The 13,066-nt window shown below is 37.1% G+C and overlaps 1 protein-coding gene across 1 annotated transcript in view; it reads right to left on the bottom strand.

The window, feature by feature from the left end:
* LOC107288078 (transducin-like enhancer protein 4) overlaps positions 1-13,066 on the bottom strand; it is a 165,023-nt gene that overhangs the window by 105,937 nt on the left and 46,020 nt on the right. Inside the window, exon 5 of the mRNA XM_015816652.1 lies at positions 7,408-7,470. Within this exon, the coding sequence (XP_015672138.1) occupies positions 7,408-7,470 (63 nt within the window). The remainder of the gene's footprint in view (positions 1-7,407; positions 7,471-13,066) is intronic.

Genomic DNA, 13,066 nt, shown 5'->3' on the forward strand with positions numbered 1-13,066 from the left:
AAAAAAGAAAAATCAAAACCTCAGGGAGTGTTTTCACCAGACTGTAATGCCTCCATCTTCTGAACTACAGGTTTCAAACACAATTTCTTTCAGCTGCTTCTATTCTCATATTCAGAAATAAAACAATCCATCAAGTGAAAAAAGATACATTACTTTTTTCAGACCTTTTGTCCATAAAATATTCCTGGAGAATATTAAGCCAGTGTGGGTTCAGTTAGGCTCAGTATGACATATGGACACACTCTTTCTTCTGGTTTTTACTGTGAGTCAATCAAATAGCTACAACTTCTTCAATGAGCTAGTGATGAGTTAATGATGTATGAACAGAGGCTAGGGCTGCCAATCAGGCAAGAACCTGGTAGAAACAATTAGTTTTGCCCTAGCTCTCCCTTCTCCTCCAGCTTATCCAAAAGAAGAACCAGGCTTGCAGGCACTTTGCTCTCTTCCAAAATAGTCCGTAGGGGACAAGAGCATCAAAGAAGCCTAAGATACCACCTCACAATTCTTCAGTGCTTGTATTTCTGGAATGTGCTTCTCCTTACTCTACTTGCTAAGAAAGCTATACAGTGATTTGGATTCAAAACTCAAAAAGATGCTTCAGCCTGCCTTCACTTCTTCACTTCACTGCTACAGCTTCTCCAGGGATTCTGTCACTGGCAACCACAGGCTCTGCACAATGCTGGGCAAAGATGGAGTTATAGAGAGAGCTCTGGTGCACTTTTAAGCAGCTTATTGACTACCAATTAGAAGCACTGCAAAGCCCAATTTGCCATATATTGTAGAACTCACGCGGACAAATTATCTAGTAATGTATGGATAGAAGTTTAAAGTGCAAGCCTTAAAATTATCAACTGTGGATCATTTATAACCATGACCTATCCTCTTTTTATATTATTTATACTCAAATGAGTTAATTCTCTTGCTAAAATCTCCATTCTGAAATATTCACTTTTTTAAAAAAAAATACCACCAAAATACTCTACCTGAAATGAGTTCCGTCGAACGTGGCTGTTGCATAGGGTTAACGTGCAAAAACGCAGTGACCAAAATGGAATCTTCAACTTTTAATTAAAAATGCAAACAAACTAGCAAAGAAATGATACCATCGAATCTGTCAGAATTAAATAGCAATTCCACCAAAGTAAAAGAAGAAAAAAAAAGAAACCAATATCTGCATGACTATTTTTTCTTATTATTTAACTTTGAGAATAAATATTGTAACATATAAAAGATACAAGATATGTCATTTACTTATTTGAGCCAGCAAATGTTAGCATTGCTCGTCTTCGGGTGGAAAAAAAAAAAAACCTTTCAGAGCTCTCTCTTCACCACAGAAAATCTATTGACAATCCAAGTAAAAACAGTAAGCAACAAAATTCCATATCATAACATTTATTTTCTTGTTTGCTGTAGAATCTTTCATTTTTCAAAACCATACCACATGCTGTTTTGTCCTTTTCAATTTCTTACAAAACCTTTTAAAAGGATTTCTAAGCATTGCACTCCTTTCTAAGATATCTAATATTTTCTATACTGGAACATCAATGCTTGATAGATTGAGGGAAAAAACACCCTGAGGAACTCTGATATTCCATTAAATGTGTTACTTCAACACTATCAAAACGAGCAGCAACAATAGCAATGAAGCCAATGGACATTGGCGCACAGTGACATCATTATATCAATCCTGCAACTGTGTCTTTGAATCCCGAAGCATCTGCATGATGCCACTATATATATTTCATCATCTGCCTCTCTCCTTCCCCTCCCTACAGACCACTCACAATCAAGACATCAATTCATTTAATTAAGAAACACACAAACAAACCCATCATTCATTATTATGATGAAGAAATTTTGCCTTTTCTGACCTAATGCTCTCTTGGTTTGTTTGCGGAGTAGAAATTCCTACAAGTCCCATTTAGTTGGTTGGGTTTTGTGGGAGATTATAGTTCCAATATCATCATGGCAGATGGCAACAAATGGATGACCTTCTTAAGAGGCTTTAAATCTGGCTAGTAAATACATGGGGGGGGGCAGTCACTGAGAATTCCCAGGGCTACAAACTAGATTGGGAAGTTTGAAATAAAGAAGGAAGAACATAACAGTTTAGAAAGCTGCTTGCACATATCTACCTAACTCACCAGAAACTTAACCTGAAGTAAACCTTAAAGCAGTTAGGAAAAGTTGTGATCAGTGCAGTAGTCTTCCATTAATGACAGAACTCCCTAGAGCTACTTATGACCTATTTTTGGAGTTCTGATGGCCTCCCCATATTTTGGCCACTGGTAACTGGCTTACATTTACAGCCATTGTGCAGCATCGTACAATCACACAAAAATGTCCACTGGGGAAAATGGGTTCGCTTAACAACCATGGTGTTTGCTTAATGGCCCTTTTATGACTTGTGAACTTCAACTCCCAGAATTCCTCAGCCAGCATGCCTGGGAGTTGAAGTCCACAAGTCATAAAAGGGCCAGGTTTGAAGACCCCTGGCTTAATGACTGCCACAAAAAAGGTAGTAAAATTGGGCATGGTTGCATGGAGACCCACTTAACTATTGATTTATGACTATAATTACAAGCTCAATTATGGTAAAAAATCCAGTACTAATTTTCTGCACAGATCCATTTTGAGCATGCACTGGGTAGCAAGCTTTCTCAAAACCTGGAAGATAGCAGGTCTGGGATCTTCCATGGAATGAGATTACAATCAGCATTTTATTAGAGGTACTCCTCAACTGATGACCACAATTGAGCCCCAAATTTATGTTGCTAAGTGAGAAACGTGTTAAGTGAGTTTTGCCCCATTTTACAACTTTTCTTGCCACATTTGTTAAGTGAATCAGTGCATTTGGTAAATTAGTAACATGGTTGTCAAGTGAATCTGGTTTCCCCATTGACTTTGCTTGTCAGAAGGTATCACATGACCCCGGGACACTGTAACAGTCATAGATGTGAGTCAGTTGTCAAGCATCCAAATGTAAATCACATGACCATGGGGATGCTACAATGGTCGTAAGTGTGAAAAATGGTTATAAGTCACTTTTTTCAGTGCCGTTGTAACTTCGAACGGTCACTAAGTGAACTGTTGTAAATTGAGGATTACCTGTATTAATGCTGAAGTCGTAGTTCTCAGACTGACAATAGGAAGTAAGATCTCTGTAACGTAATCTTTGTATGTGGTCTTTTCAAAATCATGTGGAAAAACCACTTCTGTATTAAACCCATTAGGGCAGAGGTCCCCAACCTTTTGAGCACCAGGGACCAGTTCCGTGGAGAGAGGGTTTTTTGTGGACTGAAGACGGCATGGTTTTGTGTGCTGCCTGCATCCTGCAGTTGGGGCTTTGCTTGTTTGCGTGCCCCATTTCCGGTGCTGGTCTACGGACTGGGGTTTCGGGACCCCTGTGTTAAGGCACCTATCCAGAATACCAGTGGAACCCTCTTTCCCCAATGGAAAGCATGCCCCACACGTGCTGGCAGAAGGGCCCTATTGCAGATCCCATCGGCAAAAAAATATCAGCTGGTGGGATCCAAGAAAAGAGGCTTGTCTGCCAGGTCTCTGTCCTCTGGAACATCTTGACACAGGAGGTAAGATCCACGTCCTCTCTTTAGCTTTCAAGAAAAGCCTTAAAACCTGGCTATGCCAGCTGACATGAAGTCCTTAAGAAGAGATGGCTGGAGATGGTTGGTGCACCAACAGAGTAGGTCCTCGACCTTTCCCCTCTAAACTCATGTTTTTAGTGTGTATTAATTAATGTAATTTTTAATTTGTTGTTATTTTTATAATTGTTTGATATTTGTTTGGATGTTTGGATATAAGACGCTCGGAGTCGCTTTGAACTGTGAGATGAGTGGCAAATAAATTTGATACTAATAATAAAAAAAAAATTAAATAATTTTTATTAAATAATTAAAATAATTAAAAAAAAAACCTAGGTACTGATTCTGAACTTTTGCTGAACTCTCAACATTCCTTGCACTCTCACTTTCTTCACTCTACTCTGCCTTCTAACTGGACTATCAATTGATTTTTATAGCATGCAGTAGAATGAACATGTGATATTATATTTAGATATAAATAGATACATAGGCATATACACACATACACAGAAAAAAAAGATATAGCCACCTATCTCACAAGAACTGACTCTGGGTGGCATACAACAAAGATATCAAACAATAAACATGTCAAAAAGTCATCATTACAAGGTTCAAAAGCATAAAGTACACAAGATATTATTTTATATTTTTATCTATATCAAATTTATATGGCTATCTATAATCCTTGGGGGACAGTTAGTTTGGTCAAGTCAACAAGGATAATAAAGAATCATTAAGAAATTTGGATTTTGGAACAAAGCAAAGAGTTTCTGACCCAAAAGTACATAAAAATTTTGATATACAACAGTATAATTCTGCTAATTCTTCAGAACTGCAGAGTTTTCAATAAGAATCATGTAACTGAAATTTTACATTACTAAGTAATTAGTTACTGGTAGGTTTTAAAATCTACACAAATGGAGTGCTTCAGCATAATGTCTCTCTGCCATCTATTCCCCATTAAGAGCAAACCCAGGTGACATTATGCAAAATGTTTATCATCTTAAATATATAATCTAACAAGAACAATGGCTTCATAGAAACCAAAGAAACAAATATGGAGATTTCGTGCAATATCACATTTCAACCCCCATTTTCCCTTTTATAAGAAGCCCATATCCCCTCATCCTATTCCATGAATGTGCCAACCAAAAATCAGAGCCAAAATAATGACACCAGTGCCACTTTGCCATTGGCTAAGGCCATTGTTTTAAAGCAGCTCCTGCATCTTTTAGATTAAAAAAGCCCTGTCTTTATCTATCATGGTCAGATGCCACCTATCTCTTCAGTCTTCTGCATGACAGTGTTGTGCCTGGTAGCATCCATTATTTGTTGGCTCTCTCTCCTTAATTCCAGCTTGTAACTAGACACTGCCCAAATGCTCTTCAAATGGGCCATATGCTTGCATTCATTTACAACAGAATAACACTAATATAGCCTAATAAAGAGAACACTTAGCTTGGATGTGGCTGGCCTAGTTGTCAACTTCACCTCCAACTCAAATCTGTTAAATCACTAAATAAATCATTACCCAAGCAAGGTAGAGCTGTGAAGTAGTGGAGTAACTCATAAACTGAGAAATTAATGTTAGAGATTCAATATTCTGCACTTCTCAACTGTGTTCCACTCTAAACAGTGTTCATTTGTGGATATGATTGTTAAAAAAAACCTTTTTAGAAAGAGAAGTGGGAGAATTTGACATATTTCAGCAATGATTAGCACAATTCTAGGAAGATATTGCTTAAACAAAAGTCTGTGGTATTGCCATTTAAAAATATGCTTCCTGTGGACACCAGATGTTTGATGGTGAAAGGAGAGGGCAGGGTGGTAGCATGGAAAAGGAGAATATTTTAGTTTAGTTTCTGGTATGAACTCTCTGTTCACAGTACAGGGGAACATGCCTCTGTGTAGAGCAGGGGAGAAAGACTAATATAACCGTTCAATTAATGTTTTCCTTCCAGAATTCAACCAAAAATCTATTAGAAAATCTGATATGTGCCCTTTTCAGAGACATGTTACCCCAATTAGGAAAGTATATGACAGGATGTATAAAAATTGGAAGATGGAGGGGGAAAAAGCACACCATTGCTTATATAATTAGCACCCAAGAGATTCCCAAGATGCAGAGATTTATCCTTAAACACTTGTTTAAGAAATCAATAAGATCAAGCAACACAAGAAGACACTTTGTATTGTTGATCATCTGCTGCAGATGTGTTTTTAATTTTAGTGGGTAAATCAATAAATACTGCCCCCCCCTCTATTTTCAAGTTTGCTCTGTTGCTTTATATATGGAACAAAAACTGATTTTGTAAATTGGGATAGGACATAAAAATGGGCAAAGAGATATATCCTCAGATTTCCAAAAAGAAACATTCAAAAGCTGCAGTCACCAAGGTAAGTAAACAAGCTACAAATCTAGAAAAGAATGTTTAGTATTCTTAACTACTAGCATGTTTCCCATTACAGACTATACATACAAATTCACTCAGAGGACTATTAGCCTTTTTACTAGAATCTCAAGCTCTATTAATTGGAAACAGATAAAAATACTGACTCAGGATAGACATTATGAGTAAACTACATTTCAAGGAACTTAGACAAAGAAGTTGCATTTAGCAGCAAAAACTGAGTATTCAGCATTCCTTTCCCGAAAAATTATTCCTGCTTCTTTGCCCCTCCCCAAAGCAAAACTCTTTCTTAATTGTGGATGGGAGGGGAGGAGGGGAGGGCTTTGGGAAGGAGGCTTTGGGAATAGAGAAGAACACACCTGTATTAATCTGCTTATTGCCTAGAGCATCATATTTTCTGCCAAGCTAAACTGCCAAGAAGGCTGCATAAATCACAGCTTTCTAGCAATTTTTCAATCTCTCCTATTAGATACCAGCTTGACAGGGTCATATTTTTGAGCACCAATGTACTGGCATGACAGGCAAACATTTGTATAAAGTAGCCTGAACCTAACTGGCATTGCAGCAGGATGAAACACTATAGGATGCAGTTATTTCAACTGGTTTTACAAGTCAAACTTGGCCTTTTCATATTATGATGTTAGCAACTAAGACAGATTTAAAGGAAAGAGCACAAAGACTAGATCTACAGCACGGGTGTCGAACTCGCCCGCATCATGTGACATGTTGCGACATATCGTGACTTTTTTCCCATTGCCAGAGCTGGGGCGGGCGCAGCCTCCGTATGATGCAACCGGCCCACGGGTTGGCAGTTTGATACCCCTGATCTACAGTATGCAAGGAGGACAGCTTTGTCAGTGGCTTTATCCTATATAGCTCGCTTATCAGTATAGCTCCACTTATTTCTTGTCAAGGGGAAAAATAAGACAGACAATATGATTTAGATTACAAGTCCTATTACCCCCAACCATGGGCATTGCTGACTAGGGATGGTGGAAGTTGTAATCCAAAACATCTGAAGGGCACCAGGTCAACAACTCTTGTAAAAAGATTGCCTATAATTTTCTTGTCCTGCCTGCAGCTTCCAGAGCCACCCAGCTGGCTGCTGTCACAAACTGAATCCAGAGTCCTGCTTGCTTTTGCTTTTGTGCTAAGTACTAAAGGCAGAGATGCTGCTGGTACAAATAAGATAGATCATGATTTAAAATTGCTTCATGCGTCCAGACAATGACCAAGTTAATATTAACACAATGGGGCAGATAAAGAGTGAAATCCACTGGAAAGTTAAATATAAAGATTTTCAAGTGTTGTGTTGCCCCATAGCCCTTGGCTCCTCTTTAGTTAAAGCAATTCCCTATAATTTGAGGTCAGCACATGTAAACAACTACCCTTACCTCCTGGGATAAGAACGGAATGACCTGGGCACATATGGCATTCAGCCTCTTGACAATTTCCGCCTATGGATGAGAAAGAAAAGGTTAGTGAGCGACAAGTTGCAAGCATATGATTGTGGTCACATATAAAAAGAAAGTGCATTTAAAGGGTGATTTGGACAAAGACAGCTCAGCTCTTTGGACTGACTCCAGATGTTATAATGGCATACTTTAAAGTTTGCACCATAGCAGCTACAGTAGCTTGCATGCTTGAGAAAAAAGAACCGCCAGCGGTTTGAGGTATGTGGTATCTTCCACATTTGCAATAAAAAATCCCCTTTCCATTCAGAACGGGTGGGTAATCTGCAGTTTATGGGTCACATGCAAGCTCCTAATCCCCCAAACACCCACAGACTGTGTCATTAAATGCTGGTGGCAAAACCACTGACTTCCAGCTGCAGAAATTTTAGTGATTTTTCACATGAGCATTTTAACCTTCAAAAGGCCTTAATAAATCCTTTCTCCCTTTGAAACCCCTAATCAAACAGAACTGACTGAAAACACTTGATCCCATCCCTGATCATATTACTCTGTTTCCAGACACATCCTTGGAGTACAAACAACTGGGGGGGGTGTTTCTTTTCCCTAGTAAAAAACAAAACAGTTACTTGCTACTGGTATATAGTAACAGTAGCTGAGTTTTTTCCCAATATTTACAGATCCCATAGGAGTCTAATTCTACTTGACCTCATACCTCCAGTCTTGAAAAGTAGAAACAAGGCTAACTTCAGGGGACTCTACTGTCTCAGAACAGAAAGCTTGGCCTTACTGTTAGATCAAGAACAGAGATTCATCATCCAAATTGTGAGTTGTGCAGAGTTGGTCAGGTGAGAGATGGGCAGCCATACAAATCAAATCAATAAATGTCTAGGGTAAGTAGCCAGAGGCCCACAGCCATATCCACCACCTATTTTCCATAGAGTCCAGAATTATTCTGATCATATTTTGTGGCATAATTTCTTGCTATTTTAAAGAGGAAAACTCCAGACCCAGCTCCAAACGCTTTGCAATGTTTTCTCACTACTGTCCCATCCAGTTATCAAAAACAAAACAAAACAAAACAAAGCCCTGAGATTTCATGTACTAAATGGCTGTTCATCTCTGTTCAACTTTCTGTCTCTCTTCTTCCTCCCTCCTTATTGAGTAATTTGGTTTGTTTTAATTTTTAAAAAGAAACCAGATATTATCAAAAAATTATTTCCCAATATCAATGTTTGAAATTCTTATTTCACATAATGTCTTATGTGCAAATGTATACTTTTTATATCCCTCTTATTCTCCCCAAGCCCTCTTGAAAGCTTTTCTTCTTCCTGTTATTTTCTTTCTTTATGTTATGACACAGATGAGTTTCAACTTGGTGTGGTATAGTTTCTGCTCTGTGCAATGTATTCTAGTTAAGTTTCTGCTGCTCGGTTTTTAATTGACTCCAAATATTCTGAAGAGATATGACTGTGTTCACTTCCCCTTTTCAATTTTATTTTTTACAGTCCCAACATCTTTCAATCGTCTTCACTTTTGAAGTCAAATGTATGTAGGACCTTCCTTTGCTCTTTTCTTATTTATTAAATTTGATGGGTATGAGACTTATTTCCAAAATATTCAAAAACATGCTGATATTGAGTCCTGCCCAAGGTCAACCCTTCCCAGATAGTTCTATTTAGCTTTTCTCAGAATCACAGCCATTTCAGCTATACAAATTGTTCTCGACTTTTAACCATTTGTTTAGTGACAGTCACAATGACCCTGAAAAAAAGTGACTTCTGACCGTTTTTCACACGACTGTTGCAGCATTCCCTGTGGTCATATGATCAAAATTCAGATGCTTGAAAACTGACTCACAATTATGACGGTTGCAGTGTCCCGGGGTCATGTGATCCCCTTTTGCAATCTTCTGACAAGCAAAGTCAATGGGAATTCACTTATCAACCGTGTTACTAACTTAACTGCAGTGATTCACTTAACAGCTTGTGGCAAGGAAGGTTGTAAAATGGGGCAAAACTCACTTAACAGCTGCCTTGTTTAGCTAAGGAATTTTGGGGCTCAATAATAAATTGAGCCATTTATAATTTTCCTTCCGTTTAATATAAGTGGAACATGTCTTTATCCTATTTTTCATTTCCTGAAACATCTTTTCCACAACTGGATGCAGCCTAGCTCCTACTAATTTTCTTTTGGACTTCATTTAAGGAACTTTCCTTCCATCCCTTACATTCTATAGTGTTAGAATAACCTCTTTTCTCTTCCCAACACATCTGAGATATCTCAACATCACCTCTCTAATGGAACTATCCATACAATAGGCCAATTTCACACACACATACACACACACACACACACACACACACACACACACACACACACCAGAAAATGGTTATCACTGCTCATTGAACCTTTTTCATGTCTAGGATAGCACAGTAACCGTTTTTTCCATGTCATTGCTGCCAAAATGTACTTCAATCATTGACTGTATCCCATGTCTACCTTGCCTGCTATATGGTGTAATACATACATATAACGTCTGTATCAATTTAGAAAACTATGACATTAATCATCTAAATGTCCAAATCATAAGCATCTACCTCATTAATAGTATATCAATCAAAGCAGCTTATAACAATTTTAAAAATGCAATTATGTTTTCAGTAAATTCATAAAAATAAAAAATAGTATCCACATGAATTATAGCATAAACAACATATTACCCAGATAATTCCAGATTAAAAGATGGGTAATCTTGATGTACTCCAGAAATGTCTTTAGAGAGAAGAAGCCAAACAAGCTTCCTTAGAGAATACTTCTCATAGCTTTGGAGCTATAGATACCGTAAGTCCTTCTCCTGTGTACCAGAAATCTTCTGGCAATGGAAGATTTTAAAACTAGCCTCATCTGCTGATACAAGTAAATGGTCAGTTTCACAATAGGAGAAATAGTCCTACAAATAACCTGGCTGTGAGAAAAAATCTCTTCATTCCACAACAAATAAAGATCATTTCCTCTTCCTTCAATGTAGTGACCTTGTGCACCTTTTTTGAGAATGTGGTCTTTACTCAAGTCCTGAAAGATGTGTGTATCAAACACTTTGTCTTTCTCTGTTCCTTTTGCAGTTCGATGAAACCGATAGAGTGAAAGTTAGTCTTCGAGTAAAACGACTCGTGTGTAATTCCAAGTAGCCGTAATAGAAACCTTGGTAAACAAGTGGTACTAGGCTCTTATTCTTCTTTTTCGTGTAGTCGCAACTATAAAATTTAGGTCAGTATTGTGTTGGAGGGAGAGTTTAATGTGTAGTGGTCCTAAAACAGTATGCTGTTGCCTTATATTGCTCCACTGTCAGGAGAAAATAACCAGACTCACATGTGTAGAGTTCAAACTAGCTACTTTACTGCTCTCTGCCTATAATACAAGAATCTCCACAGACAGGCTGCTTTCACCTAGGAAAGATCAGATAAGGCTCAAAGGCATTAGGCAATAGGAGTCAGACCTTGGCCTCTTGTGTTTACATACCATATTCAGTCTAGGCTAATTTCCTGCTTGAGCCCTCCTCCCAACTGGGACAGTTGCTCTCCAACTGCCACACTGCCATTTGATTGCTGTGTGAAAGGATACAACCATAATCCAATTGTAAAAAAAAAAATATTGAAGTACCTAATATTTATTATCCACTTAAAAAGTGTACAAATATTGTAAATTTGAAAATTATAAAAATGTACAATGATTAAAATGATATTAGGAATGACATATAACAGCAAGGTGCAAGATACCCAGATAATAATCAGTCTCACGCTGTCTCTCTCTCTCTCTCTCTCAAAAAAAGTGGATACTAGATATCAAGATGAACATGCAAGTCCTGAATTGCTGCCAGGACCTGTAAGAAACCAAACTCCATTAAACCACTTGATACTTGATCCAGTCATGACAGACTGAGACACTGCTCAGGTGGTATTTCTATCCTTTCAGTCTGTAGCAGCATTTTCTTGAAGGGACAGACATGCAATTTGGGTGGTCAAGAGTCAAACACCTGGGTATTTTTGGAAGGTCAGGTCTGGAACATAGAGCTGGCCACAGTCATTGTATGCTTTAATTGCCTCATGTTTTGATAACTGTGCTGTAATGTGTTCTACTGGTGAAAGTACTTTTGGATTCTGTCCAAAAAATACACTTAATACAAAACATAAGGCAGGTGTTGTAAAAACATTTTTTTAAAAATAACAGAAAGCTAGAAGGAAAAACAAGAGATAAATGTATCTGCAAAAGATATAGCTTGAAAATATGAGGAGATGGGTATGAAAAAAACCCCAACAAAGAGGTAGTCAGGATGCGAAACTTATTGTTTCTCAGAGTAGAGGCATGGCATTACAAAGACAAAATAAGTTATGACCGAAACCTGATTTCTTTGAGTCTACTTGTAGTATAAGCAAAAAATTCTACACGGGCAATCTCAACCATAATATCTTATTGGGTGACTCTGGGCCAGGCACTCTTTCCCAATTAACTTATCTTACAATGTAGTTGTGGTGGGATAAAAATGGGATGAAGGAAAACTATGAATGCTGTCAAGTTCCTTAAAATGTGTAATATAAATACAATCATGAAAACAAATAATGAGAATAACATAATTGCATTCATTACATTGGACAATAACATAAAAATGCCAAAATACACTATTTTAAGGAAACATCTATATATCTATACTTATACCTATATACCTATACATATAATCTTTACAAAGAAACTCTTTCATAAAGCACCAGTTACAGTAATCTAAAAACATTTAAGAAAGCTAAAAGAGAAAACAATATGAACAAATATCATGAAAATTAATATACAGGTTAGAGAGTGAAAATGATCATCTATTTCAAAATATTAATACCGAGCAAAAAGAAAAGAAAATATTCCTTTTATTTAGACAAATATATTTACAGTGGTAAAATAAAGTGTCCAAGTTTAATATAGAAACCAATTGGTAAAATAATTGTATAAAAAGAATCCAAATGGTGAAAGAAAATTGTTCAATTTAGAAGCAACAGAACAGAAAACTAATGATTACAAGTAAGAATCAGTAGTTTTAAAATAAAAGCAAACTTAGCAGAACTAAATGAGATTTAGAATAGGAAAAAATATTAGAACTCAGTGATAGTACACAAATTTAAGACAGAAAAACAATTTGCTTTTATACTCTGTGTGTGTGTGTGTGTGTGTGTGTATAATTTAAGGGCATAGGTAATCATTTTAGGAGGCAAAATAAAGAAATCATTCTAGGTAATTGGATAAAGAAAAGTGAAGAACAAAACTTTAAGGATGGCAGAAAACTAAGGAACATTCATAAAGACTCAAATGACAGAAACAGCAAATGAAGAACAATATAGAGTTGTCATTAAGAAGAACATGAACAAAATCAGGGGTACAAGTATAAAGAATCAACCAGAAGAGAAGGCTTAACAATTGCAAAACTGGCAAGAAAAGATTTTGCAAAATAAAATGGTCTATATAGAAAGAACCTGAGAAAAGAAATTAAGCTAAATTGTACTAAAAAATGTTGATGTGCGCTCAAGACTTTTACCAAAAACGTTGTGAGTGAGAAGCAACTATGAGGATTGTAAATCATTGCAGGAACAACAAATTA

Source organism: Protobothrops mucrosquamatus, unplaced genomic scaffold, assembly GCF_001527695.2.
Source record: "Protobothrops mucrosquamatus isolate PMUCROS unplaced genomic scaffold, P.Mucros_1.0 scaffold477, whole genome shotgun sequence".
Classification (NCBI taxonomy): Eukaryota; Metazoa; Chordata; class Lepidosauria; order Squamata; family Viperidae; genus Protobothrops; species Protobothrops mucrosquamatus.